This window comes from Nerophis ophidion, unplaced genomic scaffold (genome assembly GCF_033978795.1).
Source record: "Nerophis ophidion isolate RoL-2023_Sa unplaced genomic scaffold, RoL_Noph_v1.0 HiC_scaffold_176, whole genome shotgun sequence".
Taxonomy (NCBI): domain Eukaryota; kingdom Metazoa; phylum Chordata; class Actinopteri; order Syngnathiformes; family Syngnathidae; genus Nerophis; species Nerophis ophidion.
In genome coordinates this window covers 157,626-174,435 of record NW_026907098.1, presented here as the reverse complement: position 1 = coordinate 174,435, position 16,810 = coordinate 157,626, and the positions used below count along the sequence as shown (strand labels likewise).

At 33.3% G+C, this 16,810-nt stretch overlaps 1 protein-coding gene across 1 annotated transcript in view; it reads left to right on the top strand.

Moving 5' to 3' along the window:
- The first annotated feature begins 4,738 nt into the window (after positions 1-4,738).
- LOC133547757 (protein NDRG1-like) overlaps positions 4,739-16,810 on the top strand; it is a 30,159-nt gene continuing 18,087 nt past the window's right edge. The window contains exons 1-4 of the mRNA XM_061893308.1: positions 4,739-5,393; positions 9,333-9,368; positions 14,537-14,642; positions 15,816-15,936. Coding sequence (XP_061749292.1) covers positions 5,337-5,393; positions 9,333-9,368; positions 14,537-14,642; positions 15,816-15,936 — 320 coding nt within the window. The 5' untranslated portion in view covers positions 4,739-5,336. The remainder of the gene's footprint in view (positions 5,394-9,332; positions 9,369-14,536; positions 14,643-15,815; positions 15,937-16,810) is intronic.

Sequence of the window (16,810 nt, the reverse complement as noted above, 5' to 3'; positions counted from 1 at the left end):
TTAGTTTTTATGCAAGGCAGCAGTTGTTTTGGGGACACCCCCCCCCCCCCCCCCCCCCCCCCCCCCCCCCACCCCACCCCCCTCCTCTCCCTCCCCTCCTTCTGTTTCCTCTCACCATTGCATAACAGGTCGGACTTCTGCCAACACGGAGCAGAAGATACAGAAAGAGAAAATCAATCAGGAGAAGCGCCGTCGGACCGGTTTGACGAAGACGAAAAGTCCCAGGACCTGGGCCGTCATTCTTTACCTGTTTTTTTTTTAAGCCTCCAGGTTGCACTTTTGGCACGATGAGCATCAAGCCCCGCCCACCCCTCACCATGTTAGCGATTAGCATGTAAAACGGGTCAGGGGCGTCAAAAAACCCGTTACCCCCCCCGGCCCCCCTTCGCCCTCCTTCCTTCCCTCGACTCATGACTGAGGAATCTCAACACGGGGGCCGCTTCTTCCTCCAACAAAGATTCTGCAGTGCAGAGCCCCCCTCCCAACCCCACTTCCAAAAAATGGACGTGTTGTTTGATACTCCACGTTGTCGTCAGATCCGGATCACGCCGGTCTGACTGTGTGTGTGCGTGTGTGTGTGTGTGTGTGTGTGTGTGTGTGTGTGTGTTCAAGGCGTATCATAGCTGAAAGAATTTAACACTTCCCATGCAAGACGCCTGGCTTGCTGTTGGTCTGACAAACAATAGTCGTCTGCACAACAACTACAACAAGTAGTGATCACTTGTCTCCAGCGACTAATTGCGACCGCAGGTATGTCACCTGTACACAAGAAGTAGCACACGTCGCCTGGACAACAACCAGCAAATGTGTCGACGCGAGTAGCTGGCGTACTATGGACAAAACACCTTCAAAAAGTAGCACAAAGTTTACGGCAAAGTACACAAGAAGGAAGTGCACGCTTCAGTTGACGCATTTAACAAAATGCATTCAAAGTTGAATTTGTAAGTAGCAAACAGTGACAGCAAAAGTAGCCAAAACATAGAAAAAGTAGCAAAAACTAAAGAAAGTAGCAACACATTGAGAAAACAGAAAAAGTAGAAAAAGAGGGAAAAAAAAGCAAAACAGTAGAAAAAGTAACCAAAAATAGAAATGGGAGGAAAAGTGTAGAAAAAGTAACAAAAACCATCAAGGATCACCAAAAACGGAAAAAATATTTAAAAAAAAAAAAGAAAAGAAAAAAAGTGTAGAAAAAGTAACAAAAACAGAAAAAGAAGCAAACACACACAAAATTATCATAAACGGAAAAACTGAAATATTATCAAAAACAGATATAGTAGCAAAAGAGTAGAAAACATAGCCAAAACCAAAAAGTAGCCAAATCTAAAAAGCAGCCAAAACAAAAAATTAGAAAAAAAAAAAAAGTAACACACAAAATTATCAAAAACGGAATCACAGAAATAATACCAAAAACAGGTAAAGTAACAAAAGAGTAGAAAAAGTACCCAAATCGAAAAAAAGTAGTCAAAACAAAAAAGTAGCCAAATCCAAAATGTAGCCAAAACAAAAAAGTAACAAAAATAGAAAAAGTAGCAAAAACACACACAATTATCCAAAACGGAAAAACAGAAAAAAGTATCAAAAACAGATGAAGTAGCTAAAGAGTACAAAAAGTAGCCTAAACAAAAAAGTAGCCAAAAGAAAAAAAGCCGCCAAATCTAAAAGTAACCAGATCAAAAAAGTAGAAAAAAACAAAAAGTAACAAAAACTGGAAAAAGTAGCAAAAACACACAAAATTATCAAAATTTTGATACTATTTCAAAATGATCAGAAATAGTATCAAAAACAGATAAATTAGCAAAATAGTACAAAAAGTAGCCAAAACAAAAAAGTAGCAAAATCTAAAAAGTAGCCAAAGCAAAAAAGTAACAAAAACTGAATAAATATCAAAAACACACACAATTATCAAAAAACGGAAAAACAGAAATAGTATAATACAAGTAGCACAAAGTTTACGGCAAAGTACACAAGAAAGAAGTGCACACTTTAGTTGACACATTTAACAAAATGCATTCAAAGTTGTATTTGTAAGTAGCAAACAGTGACAGCAAAAGTAGCCAAAACATAGAAAAAGTAGCAAAAACTAAAAAAAGTAGCAACACATTGATAAAACAGAAAAAGTAGTAAAAGAGGGAAAAAAAGCAAAACAGTAGAAAAAGTAACCGAAAATAGAAATGGGAGCTAAAGTGTAGAAAAAGTAAACAAAACCATCAAGAATCACCAAAAACAGAAAAAATATTAAAAAAGAAAAAAAGTGTAGAAAAAGTAACAAAAACAGAAAAAGAAGCAAACACACACAAAATTATCATAAACGGAAAAACTGAAATATTATCAAAAACAGATATAGTGGCAAAAGAGTAGAAAACATAGCCAAAACCAAAAAGTACCCAAATCTAAAAGCCAGCAAAAACAAAAAAGTAGAAAAAAACAAAAAGTAACACACAAAATTATCAAAAACGGAATAACAGAAATAATACCAAAAACAGGTAAAGTAACAAAAGAGTAGAAAAAGTACCCAAATCAAAAAAAGTAGTCAAAACAAAAAAGTAGCCAAATCCAAAATGTAGCCAAAACAAAAAGTAACAAAACCAGAAAAAGTAGCAAAAATACACAAAATTACCCAAAACGGAAAAACAGACAAAGTATCAAAAACAGATAAAGTACCAAAGAGTACAAAAAGTAGCCTAAACAAAAAAAGTAGCCAAAAGAAAAAAGCAGCCAAATCTAAAAGTAGCCAAATCAAAAAAGTAGAAAATACCAAAAAGTAACAAAAACTGGAAAAAGTAGCAAAAACACACAAAATTATCAAAAAACGGAAAAACAGAAATGGTATCAAAAACAGATAAATTAGCAAACAAGTACAAAAAGTAGTCCAAACAAAAAAGTAGCCAAATCTAAAAAGTAACCAAAACAAAAAAGTAACAAATACAGAAAAAGTAGCAAAAATACACAAAATTACCCAAAACGGAAAAACAGACAAAGTATCAAAAACAGATAAAGTACCAAAGAGTACAAAAAGTAGCCTAAACAAAAAAGTAGCCAAAAGAAAAAAGCAGCCAAATCTAAAAGTAGCCAAATCAAAAAAGTAGAAAAAAACAAAAAGTAACAAAAACTGGAAAAAGTAGCAAAAACACACAAAATTATCAAAAAACGGAAAAACAGAAATAGTATCAAAAACAAATAAAGTAGCAAAAGAGTACAAAAAGTAGCCAAAACAAAAAAGTAGCAAAATCTAAAAAGTAGCCAAAACAAAAAAGTAACAAAAACACACACAATTATCAAAAAACGGAAAAACAGAAATAGTATAATACAAGTAGCTAACTAGCAAACAAGCGTTAGCAACAAAAAGTTGCAAACAGAGTAGTAAATGGCTTGTTTACGCAACAAGTAGCTAACTGGCAAACAAGTAGCAAGCGTTCGCAACAAATAGTAGCAAACCGAGTAGTTACCTTTTACAATAAGTAGTAAATGTCTTGTTTATGCAACAAGTAGCTAACTAGCAAACGAGTAGCAAGCATTAGCATCAAAAAGTAGCAAACAGTGTAGATACCTTTTACAATAAGTAGTAAATGTCTTGTTTAAGCAACAAGTAGCTAACTGGTAAACAAGTAGCAAGTGTTAGCGACAAAAAGTAACAAACAGAGTAGTAAATGTGTTGTTTACGCAACAAGTAGCTAACTGGCAAACAAGTACCAAGCATAAACAATAAAAAGCTAACTTTGTAGGGACAAAAAGTAGCAAATAGGTTAAAAAAAAATCTATTATTTATGCTACCTACAAAAAAAAAAATCTATTATTTATGCTACCTACAAAAAGCAAGCTTTGTGGAGATGGGAAACAACAAGTAGTTAGCTAAGGAAAAAGTAGCAAGCATAAGCAACAAAAAGCTAACGTTGTAAAGACAAGCAGCAAACTAGAAAACGAATAAGTATAAGCAACCAAAAGCTAACTTTGTGAAAACAAAAAGGAGCAAACAGAGTAGTAAATGTGGTGTTTACGCAACAAGTAGATCACTGGCAAACAAGTAACAAGCGTTAGCAACAAAAAGTAGCAAACAGAGTAGTAAATGTCTTGTTTACGCAACAAGTAGCTAACTGGCAAACAAGTAGTAAGCATTAGCAACAAAAAGTAGCAAACCAAGTAGGTACCTTTTACAATAAGTGGTAAATGTGTTGTTTACGCAACAAGTAGCTAACTGGCAAACAAGTACAAAGCGTTAGCAACAAAAAGTAGCAAACAGAGTAGTAAATGTCTTGTTTACGCAACAAGTAGCTAACTGACAAACAAGTAGCAAGCGTTAGCAACAAAAAGTAGCAAACAGAGTAGTAAATGTCTTGTTTACGCAACAAGTAGCTAACTGGCAAACAAGTAGTAAGCATTAGCAACAAAAAGTAGCAAACCAAGTAGGCACCTTTTACAATAAGTAGTAAATGTGTTGTTTACGCAACAAGTAGCTAACTGGCAAACAAGTACCAAGCGTTAGCAACAAAAAGTAGCAAACAGTAGTAAATGTCTTGTTTACGCAACAAGTAGCTAACTGACAAACAAGTACCAAGCGTTAGCAACAAAAAGTAGCAAACAGTAGTAAATGTCTTGTTTACGCAACAAGTAGCTAACTGACAAACAAGTAGCAAGCGTTAGCAACAAAAAGTAGCAAAAAGAGTAGTTACCTTTTACAATAAGTAGTAAATGTCTTGTTTACGCAACAAGTAGCTAACCAGCAAACGAGTAGCAAGCATTAGCATCAAAAAGTAGCAAACAGTGTAGATACCTTTTACAATAAGTAGTAAATGTGTTGTTTATGCAACAAGTAGCGAACTGGCAAACAAGTAGCAATTATTAGCAACAAAAAGTAGCAAACAGAGTAGTTACCTTTTACAAGAAGTAGTAAATGTCTTGTTTAAGCAACAAGTAGCTAACTGGCAAACAAATAGCAAGCCTTAGCGACAAAAAGTAGCAAACAGAGTAGTAAATGTGTTGTATACACAACAAGTAGCCAACTGGCAAACAAGTAGCAAACGTTAGCAACAAAAAGACAGCTGTCTTGACAACAGTAGGCCATCATACTTGAGTACAACTTCTACACAACAAGTATGAACGGGTGCTAAAAACAAACGTTTACGGGAAGAACAAGGAGACAATGAGAGCAGCAGGCCTGAAAAGACATGTTGGGATGAGTTTACCCACAGAGCTTTGCTGCTGAAGACTGGTTTGGGTGCGCCGTGACTGATGTGGTCATTCATAGATCAACACAGAAAGTGAACATCTTCTGTCATTTCTCCGCTGCATCTAACGAGCTCATTTACTGTTTGTCCCCACAGCTGGTGTAGCCCACCGACATGGAGGACATCCAGGTTGCTGAATCCAAACATCTGCTGGTGGACAAGGAGCTGCCGGTGCGTCAAACCACGAATCGCTAGCACTGTTAGCACCGCTAGCACTGTTATCACTGCTAGCACTGTTATCACCGCTAGCACTGTTAGCAAGGAACTATCATGGCCGACCAGTGGCTCTTGATTTAGAAGAAAAAAATTTATATATATTAAATACACACTCATAAACCGCTCAAAAATCCCAAAAATAATATAAATAAGATGGAGAAAATATGTATTTACTTATTTTATCATTTAGTTTTTTAATTTGCATTGTTTGTCAATTATTTTACATGCCATTATTGTATTCAGCTAATTCAATACAATATAATCGCACAATATGTCGTAAGTAAATTAACGCACATTTCTAATTTTCTATAAAATATAATAATTTGTGCCACGTTAAAAACCTGCCATGCAAAATAAAAAAAATAAAATGCAAAATATATTCAGAAAATAATTACATTAGTATGACATGAATAAATAAATAAATCAAAATACAGAAAAAAATTATTATTTTTGACAGTCAAAACTAATGATATTTTTTCTTGTTATGATTTGTAGAATTATGTTTAAAATTCAGAAGATCATAGCACTTCTCTGGCGTCCACTACTCAGCTGTACTGATCACAGCCACTAGCGGACGTTTTTTAAGAATGTTTTTAAATCCAATTAGCAATTCTTATTCCTAATTATGTCTAAATGAAAATGATGATTATTTTTAAATTGAATTAATTAATTGCACAAAAATGTGTTCATTTCTTTTTTCCATCCCAGATACGAGATATGCCTTTTACTAATTGTGTTTAATTCTAAATTTAAAATATTTTATTACATTTTTTTAAACTATTTTTTTATTCAGAAATAATAAGGTGTATTTTTAAAATAATATCTTGATTTACAATATTTTATTAGATTTTAATTTTATTTAATGTGTCTTTAAAAAGGTTTTATTGTTAGGACATTGCATAAAAATGTGTTCATTTCTTTTTTTTTTCATCCCAAATACGAGATAAGCCTTTTAATATTTTGGTTTAATCCGGAAAAAATAAGTTGTTCCTACTAAAATTAAAATCAAAATTTACAATATTTTATTAGATTTTGTTATTTTAAATTTTTTCCAGTATTTAATCAAACGTACATTGCACAAAAATCTGTTCATTTCATTTTTTCCATTTGAGATACAAGATACACCTTTTTACTAATTTTTTTATTCAGAAATAATAAGATGTATTTGTAAAATAGTATCTTGATTTACAATATTTTATTAGATTTGTACTTTATTTAATGTGTCTTTAAAAATGTTTTATTGTTAGTACATTACATAAAAATGTGTTCATTTCTTTTTTTTCCATCCCAAATACGAGATATGCCTTTTAATATTTTGGTTTAATCCCGAAAAAATAAGTTGCACCTCCTAAAATTAAAATCTAAATCTACAATATTTTATTAGATTTTGTTATCTAAATTTTTTTCCAGTATTTAATCAAACGTACATTGCACAAAAATCTGTTCATTTCATTTTTTCCATTTGAGATACAAAATACACCTTTTTACTATTTTTTTATTCAGAAATAATAAGGTGTATTTTTAAAATAATATCTTGATTTACAATATTTTATTAGATTTTAATTTTATTTAATGTGTCTTTAAAAAGGTTTTATTGTTAGGACATTGCATAAAAATGTGTTCATTTCTTTTTTTTCCCATCCCAAATACGAGATAAGCCTTTTAATATTTTGGTTTAATCCGGAAAAAATAAGTTGTTCCTACTAAAATTAAAATCTAAATTTACAATATTTTATTAGATTTTGTTATTTAAAATTGTTTCCAGTATTTAATCAAACGTACATTGCACAAAAATCTGTTCATTTCATTTTTTCCATTTGAGATACAAGATACACCTTTTTACAAATTTTTTTATTCAGAAATAATAAGATGTATTTGTAAAATAGTATCTTGATTTACAATATTTTATTAGATTTTTATTTAATTTAATGTGTCTTTAAAAATGTTTTATTGTTAGTACATTACATAAAAATGTGTTCATTTCTTTTTTTCCATCCCAAATACGAGATATGCCTTTTAATATTTTGGTTTGATCCCGAAAAAATAAGTTGTACCTCCTAAAATTAAAATCTAAATTTACAATATTTTATTAGATTTTGTTATCTAAATTTTTTTCCAGTATTTAATCAAACATACATTGCACAAAAATCTGTTCATTTCATTTTTTCCATTTGAGATACAAGATACACCTTTTTACAATTTTTTTATTCAGAAATAATAAGATGTATTTGTAAAATAGTATCTTGATTTACAATATTTTATTAGATTTTTATTTTATTTAATGTGTCTTTAAAAATGTTTTATTGTTAGTACATTACATAAAAATGTGTTCATTTCTTTTTTTCCATCCCAAATACAAGATAAGCCTTTTAATATTTTGGTTTAATCCGGAAAAAATAAGTTGTTCCTCCTAAAATTAAAATCTAAATTCACAATATTTTATTAGATTTAGTTTTTTAAAATTTTTTCCAGTATTTAATCAAACGTACATTGCACAAAAATCTGTTCATTTCATTTTTTCCATTTGAGATACAAGATACACCTTTTTACAATTGTTTTATTCAGAAATAATAAGATGTATTTTTAAAATAATATCTTGGTTTACAATATTTTATTCGATTTTTATTTTATTTAATGTGTCTTTAAAAATGTTTTATTGTTAGTACATTGCATAAAAATGTGTTCATTTCTTTTTTTCCATCACAAATTTGAGATGTGCCTTTCAATATTTTAATTTAATCCCTAAAAAATAGGTTGTACCTCCTAAAATTAAAATCTAAATTTACAATATTTTATTAGATTTTGTTATTTTAAATTTTTTCCAGTATTTAATCAAACGTACATTGCACAAAAATCTGTTCATTTCATTTTTTCCATTTGAGATACAAGATACACCTTTTTACAATTTTTTTATTTATAAATAATAAGATGTATTTTTAAAATAATATCTTGACTTACAATATTTTATTTGATTTTTATTTGATTTAATGTGTCTTTAAAAAGGTTTTATTGTTAGGACATTGCATAAAAATGTGTTCATTTCTTTTTTTTCCATCCCAAATACGAGATAAGCCTTTTAATATTTTGGTTTAATCCGGAAAAAACAAGTTGTTCCTCCTAAAATTAAAATCTAAATTCACAATATTTTATTAGATTTTATTATTTAAATTTTTTTCCAGTATTTAATCAAACGTACATTGCACAAAAATCTGTTCATTTCATTTCTTCCATTTGAGATACAAGATACACCTTTTTACAATTTTTTTTATTCAGAAATAATAAGATGTATTTGTAAAATAGTATCTTGATTTACAATATTTTATTAGATTTTTACTTTATTTAATGTGTCTTTAAAAATGTTTTATTGTTAGTACATTACATAAAAATGTGTTCATTTCTTTTTTTCCATCCCAAATACGAGATATGCCTTTTAATATTTTGGTTTAGTCCAGAAAAAATAAATTGTACCTCCTAAAATTAAAATGTAAATTTACAATATTTTATTAGATTTTGTTATTTTAAATTTCTTCCAGTATTTATTCATAAGTACATTGCACAAAAATCTGTTAATTTCCTTTTTTCCATCTGAGATAAAAGATACACTTTTTACTATTTTTTTATTCGGAAATAATAAAATGTATTTGTGAAATAATATCTTAATGTACAAAATGTTATTAGATTCATTTTTTATTTTTTTGTGTCTTAATAAATGTATTGTTCGTACATTGCACAAAAATGTGTTCATTTCATGTTTATTCCTTCTGTGAGCATTTTAGCTTAGCCTCTATTAGCATTCACACACGTTTGCCCTGTCTAGTCTGGTTAGCATTAGCATTAGCATTAGCATTAGCCTTGCAAGGCTGGAGGAGTGCTAATGGCGTGCTTGTGTTGCAGGGCCTGAGAGAAGCGGTGCTGCAGCTGGTTGTTAAGGTAAATGCGCACACCTGTGTCACATGACCCACTCTGCAGCACTGGTGCCACCTGCTGGCGTGAAAGCGTCACATCTGCCAGCACATCTGGCAGCGAGCATCCGCACGATGTCATTAGGTGGGAAATGGGCTGGGCTAATTATGTCTAATTACGATGATTATTAATAATTAATCATTAATATCATTTAAATAAAGATACATTATGTATAAGGATTATGGAGGCCCTGCAGAACAGTTTTTGTAACCTTGGCCTGGTCTGTGCCTTGCCAGAATTCTGTCTGAGCTCCCTGGGCCGTTCCTGCGAGCCTCCATGATTTTCATTAGTTGGTTAGCTAATGAGAGCTTTTTGGAAAAGTGAGGATTCACAACCTCATCTTTTTTGAAGATGAATATACGGAGGATGAACTATTGCTTCTAGAAGAGATCGTCAAGGAAGGGTGAGACGGTGGAGACGACAGAAGCTGAGAGAATGAAGTTGAAGTGACTGTCTGGTTCAAACACTGATGACATCTATTAAACAAGACAAGAAGCAAGGAATTAAACAGAGACAGAGTTAAATTTGGCTGGACTGTACTTTTGTACAGTCTCACCCTGGTTTGATGCTTCCTCTTTTATTTGTACTTTCCCTGATTACATGGCAACAGCTGTTTCGAAGGGAGGGGGCCGTAAACAGCCACTGCCTTTGGTTACAAAACAGTTCAAAGAAAACGATGTAAAAACAGTTCAAAGAAGAGGTCCCTAAAGGGGAGCCGGTCTTGCTTCGTCTTCGCTTCAATATCTTTTGGTTGATTACAATACATGAAAGAAACAGAACACCTTCATGTTGCTTCCCATCCTACACAGTGGAGTTTTATAAGCCTTTTGCTTGGTAGGATCAAAGACAGCTTTGGTCTGCTCGTCCGGAACACATTGAAACACAAAGTTTTGTGATAACTTGGATACAATTTTTCTAATAGGGATGCTGTAAATGTGGAACTTGACCCAAGCTATTTAGACATAAATGGAGTGTTTACCCAAATAAACGGAAAAACTTTGCAGACAGACACTCAATTGGCCCTAGAGCCGGGGTTACCAAAGTGCGGCCTACGGGTTATTTTTTACCGGCCCCACAGCACATTTTAACAATACAATTGAAAGAAATTAAAAACATAAAAAGTGGTATTATAATAATGAATCAAAGTTGTCATTTTGAATTATTGACCTATTCAAGGTTCTGATTACATCACATTAAATATTCCACTTTGAAATATTTTTGGGGGAAAATGTTGCATATTTTGTGTTTTCCCATATAAAAAACTGAGTTGTTTTTTTTAAAAGAAGGGCCTAAAACAAACAAAACATAAACAACAATAAAACTTAAAATTGACGGATAGATCTGAAGTTGATCTCGAGATTATTGTGCTAAAAGTAGACAGTAAAAAAAAAAGTATTATTTATTTTTTAACACTTTAATAAGTAGGACACTTTTGGATCCCCAATTATTTTAGTGTGATTTTTTTTTAAGTGTCATCGCTCAAAAAAAATAATGAATCAAAATCCAATATTAAGGCTCCAATTATTATATAATCTCAAATATTCCACCTAAAAAAGTTATTGGGTGAAAATATTGCATATTTTGTGTTTTTTCCATTTTTTTCCCCTAATGTTGATCTAAAGATTTAAAACTTGAATAACAATAACAATAATATTACTGAATAATGACACATTTTTAATATTTTTTTGGACCAAAACCCTTTGGGGTCCCCCGGATCATAACTGAGTAGAGGCCAAAATGTATGTTTTTTATACATATATTGTATTGGTTTTTAAAATAAAAATGATGAAAATAGCCCCCGCTTGCTCTGATTTTATTGTGTGTGGCCCTCAGTGGAAAAAGTTTGGACACCCCTGCCCTAGAGTGTGAGTGTGAATGTTGTCTGTCTGTGTTGGCCCCGTGATGAGGTGGCGACTTGTCCAGGGTGTACGCCGCCTTCCGCCCGATTGTAGCTGAGATAGGCACCAGCGCCCCCCGTGACCCCAAAGGGAATAAGTGGTATAAAATGGATGGATGGATGGATATTTTTTGAGGAAAATGTTGCATATTTTGCGATTGCCATATAAAAAATTGAGCTGTTTTTTTTAAAAGGGCCTAAAACAAACAAACAAAACACAAACAACAATAAAAGTTAAAATTGACGGATGTATCTGAAGTTGATCTCGAGATTATTGTGCTAAAAGTAAACAGTAAGAAAAATATATTATTTATTTTTTAACACTTTAATAAGTAGGACACTTTTGGATCCCCAATTCTTTTTGTGTGATTTGTTTTTAAGTGTCATTGCTCAAAAAAAAATAATAAATCAAAATCCAAAATTAAGGCTCCAATTATTATATAATCTCAAATATTCCACCTAAAAAAGTTATTGGGTGAAAATATTGCATATTTTGTGTTTTTTCCATTTTTTTCTCCCTAATGTTGATCTAGAGCTTTAAAACTTGAATAATAATAAAAATAATAATACTGAATAATGACACACTTTTAATATTTTTTGGGACCAAAACCCTTTGGGGTCCCCGGGATCATAACTGAGTGGAGGCCAAAATGTATATTTTTTATACATATATTGTATTGGTTTTTAAAATAAAAATTATGAAAATTACCCCCGCTTGCTCTGATTTCTCAGTGTGCGGCCCTCAGTGGAAAAAGTTTGGACACCCCTGCCCTAGAGTGTGAGTGTGAATGTTGTCTGTCTGTGTTGGCCCCGTGATGAGGTGGCGACTTGTCCAGGGTGTACGCCGCCTTCCGCCCGATTGTAGCTGAGATAGGCACCAGCGCCCCCCGTGACCCCAAAGGGAATAAGTGGTATAAAATGGATGGATGGATGGATATTTTTTGAGGAAAATGTTGCATATTTTGCGATTGCCATATAAAAAATTGAGCTGTTTTTTTTAAAAGGGCCTAAAACAAACAAACAAAACACAAACAACAATAAAAGTTAAAATTGACGGATGTATCTGAAGTTGATCTCGAGATTATTGTGCTAAAAGTAAACAGTAAGAAAAATATATTATTTATTTTTTAACACTTTAATAAGTAGGACACTTTTGGATCCCCAATTCTTTTTGTGTGATTTGTTTTTAAGTGTCATTGCTCAAAAAAAAATAATAAATCAAAATCCAAAATTAAGGCTCCAATTATTATATAATCTCAAATATTCCACCTAAAAAAGTTATTGGGTGAAAATATTGCATATTTTGTGTTTTTTCCATTTTTTTCTCCCTAATGTTGATCTAGAGCTTTAAAACTTGAATAATAATAAAAATAATAATACTGAATAATGACACACTTTTAATATTTTTTGGGACCAAAACCCTTTGGGGTCCCCGGGATCATAACTGAGTGGAGGCCAAAATGTATATTTTTTATACATATATTGTATTGGTTTTTAAAATAAAAATTATGAAAATTACCCCCGCTTGCTCTGATTTCTCAGTGTGCGGCCCTCAGTGGAAAAAGTTTGGACACCCCTGCCCTAGAGTGTGAGTGTGAATGTTGTCTGTCTGTGTTGGCCCCGTGATGAGGTGGCGACTTGTCCAGGATGTACCCCGCCTTCCGCTTGAATGCAGCTGGGATAGGCTCCAGCACCCCCGGCGATCCAAGCGGTAGAAAATGGATGGATGGGATGTAAATGAATGAGGTAAATCCACCTCCATGCCTGCAGAAAAATTGTGGGCCCCCCTGATGGACTGATGCCTGACAAAAAGCACACAAAAAAAAAAAAAAAAAAAGTGCGCACCTTGCCAAGCACATTCCACACCTGAGTCAACACAACTGGGCCGTTTATGGAATGTCAACCGCAGCGGCAGGTTTTTGCCGGGAGACTATTCTGCCGCAGACCCTCCAGCCTGATCCAATTTAGGGATCTCTCCATCTGGAATTAGCTTGTTTTGACCAGGCTGCAAAGCATCATGGGAGGTCAGCGGCTTAGGCCAAGAGCTATAAAGGCGCCGGGCGCCGACAGCAGGAGCCTTACGGACCCTCAGTTGTTTTTTTTTTTTCCATTTTGACTAACGCAATCATGGTCCTGGAGGATTCCGACGTGGAGATGATAGTGACCGACATTGAAGTCGCCGTGAGTCACTTTTAGGGATTTTACTGCTGGATTGTTGGAATACAATTTTCGGGATTCACTGGGAGAACGTCGGTTAACGTCGCCACGCAGAAGTTTTTGAGGAAGTAGAAAATAACTGTTGGCGCGCTAATTACGGGCGTTAATTATCGTTATTTGTCACTGAAAAAGCTTGCATGTCCAGAGTAAAACAATGTAAACAACTTGTTTTTCTTTAATTTATTTAAAGTATTTTTTATTTTTTTTGTATTTTAAGTTAAATAATAAAACAAATATTAAATACACATTTTATTTGTATAAATGTTTAAATAGTTATAAACATTTCTTAAAATAATTCAACATTTGTGGAAATTGGAAATAACATTTTATTGAATTTCTTTACTTGTGCATTTTTGACAATTCATTCGTTTTATTACATGTTCAGTATTTTAAACATGCATTGTGACGTATTTAATTTAAAAAAAAAGATTAATAAATACACATTTTATTCTTATGATTTTTCTAAACATTACTACATTAATTCTACATTTCTGTAAAATGCTACAAATATAAAATTGTATGTATAAATAATAGAACATTTAATTAGCTTTATGATTTTATTGTATTTATAATTTGGTTATATTTGATCAAAATCTATATAAACACTAAAAAAGGAGGGAAATGTGACAATCTGTCACTTAATTTCTGATAGTTTTTCGTGTTTTGTACTTTATTTCCTGGTCAGTGCTCTTATTTTGTTATACTTCCTGTTTACTCCGCTGAGCACTGTTTTTGTCACACTCGCCGTCGATTGGCAGCGGTCCTCAGCTGCTGTCAATCAACAAAGGTCTATTTATGTTTCACTCGATCACTCCTCAGTGCTCGGAGTTTATATCATGTTGAGAACGTTACTTTGCACGACTGCTTTATGTTTGCTTTTTTTATTTTCTTATGTGTATTAAATTCCTCTTACCTTCACTCAACTCTCCTGGATTCTTGCATACACACAACTGCAGCCAGGGGACATCCCAACAGGAAATATGTTTTTCAATAAAAAATGTGTGTGTGTGTGTGTGTGCAGGAGCACGATGTGGAGACCCCCTATGGGAGACTCCACTGCACGATGAAGGGGGTGCCCAAGGGGGAGCGGCCCGTCATCCTCACCTTCCATGACATCGGACTGAACTGTAAGCCCCGCCCACTTTCCCCCCTCAAATTGCCTACAGCAGGGGTGCCCACACTTTTTCTGCAGGCGAGCTACTTTTCAATTGACCAACTCGAGGGGATCTACCTCATTTATACATATCATTTATATTTATTTATTTATGAAAGAGACATTTTTGTAAACAAGTTAAATGTGTTTAATGATAATACAAGCATGTGTAACACATATAGATGTCTTTCTTTTACAAAGACAAGAATATAAGTTGGTGTATTACCTGATTCTGATGACTTGCATTGATTGGAATCAGACAGTAATGATGATAACGCCCACATTTTCAAATGGAGGAGAAAAAAAGTTGTCCTTTCTGTACAATACCACATGAAAGTGGTTGGTGTTTGGCATCTAATTCATCCAGCTTCCATACACTTTACAAGAAAAACATTGGCGGCAAATTCCGTAGCTTGCTTGATTGACATTCACGGCACCCGAGGGTCTTGTGAGATGACGCTGGCTGCTGCCAGTTCATTATTATGAAAAAATGACAGAGAGGAAGGCGAGAAACACTTTTTATTTCAACAGACTTTCGCGCCGTCCCTTTCGTCAAAACTCTAAAGGCCGACTGCACATTTCCTATCTTCACAATAAAAGCCCTGCTTCATGCTGCCTGCGCTAACAAAATAAGAGTCTCGAAAAATGTGCACGCCAGCTTTCTGAGGGATCGCCTGTGCACGCCAGTTTTCCGAGACTCTGTATTTAGTTAGCGCAGGCAGCATGAAGCAGGGCTTTTATTGTGAAGATAGGAAATGTGCAGTCGGCCTTTAGAGTTTTGACGGAAGCTACGGCGCGAGAGTCTGTTGAAATAAAAAGTGTTTCTCACCTTCCTCTCGGTCATATTTTCATAATAATGATCTTGCAGCAGCCAGCGTCATCTCACAAGACCCTCCGGTACCGTGAATGTCATTTAAGTGACGTCTTGGTGAAGATTGATGATCACTAATTTTTAGGTCTATTTTTTTTAAAAGCCTGATCGACGTAATGGGCACCCTGGCCTACAGCTTGCATTGTATCCCCGTTTCCATGACAACTCCTGTGTGTTTAGCTGATTGTGACTATGCACCTGTACCTGTGCCCATGCGAGGTCACCTGTCGCTAGCCAACGCCTCTCCTCTTCCTCTTCTTCATCCTCTTCCTCCAGACAAAACATGCTGGGACTCACTCTTCACCCATGAGGACATGACCGAGATCCTGCATCACTTTGCCGTGTGTCACGTGGACGCCCTCGGGCAGCACGAGGGAGCTAACACCTTTTCCACTGGGTGAGCCACACACACACACACACACACACACACACGTTTGTGACTTTTGAAGCAGCAGGTAGATCAGCGTCGACCTGATTTGTTGTTTGTACAAGTGGGGCGCCTTTTGCCACTTTTGTTTATTCCCGAAAAAAATACATTCTATTTCTAAAATAAAATCTTAATTTTTCAATGTTTTATTGAATTATTTTGTTTTACGTTCCTACAATTCATTAATTATTAAAACAAAAATGTGTTCATTTGCCATTTGTCATCGCAGATAGATATTTTACTATTTTTGTGTGGTTAAGAAAAAACAAATAATCTTTCTAAAATTAAAATCTTAATTTACAATATTCATTTGATTTTTGCATTTTAAGTTTTTTTAATAAATCATTCGTACATTGCACAAAATACTTTTAATTTGCTGTTTGCTATCCCAGAAAGGAGATACGACTTTTACTATTTTTTTAAATTCTGAAAAAACACATTTTATTTGTAAAATTAAAATCTAAATCTGAAATATTTTATTCATTTTTTTGAAATATTTTATGTGTCTTCAGTTAATTTATTGTTAGTACATTGCAGAAAAAAATTCCTGTTTTCCATCCAAAATACGAGATACACCTTTTACTATTTTTTTTAAAGTCAGAAAGAATACGTTGTATTTGTAAAATTAAAATCGTAATTTACAATGTATTAGATTCTTTTAAGTGTCTTTCATTGATTCATGATCAGTACATTGCACAAAAATGTGTTAATTTCCTGTTTTCCCTCGTAAATACAAGATTTGCCTTTTGCTATTTTTGTTTAATTAAAAATAAATAGTTGCATTTCTAAAATTTAAATCTAAATTTTCACAAGTTTATTAAATTGTTTTAATAAAAAAATTCTT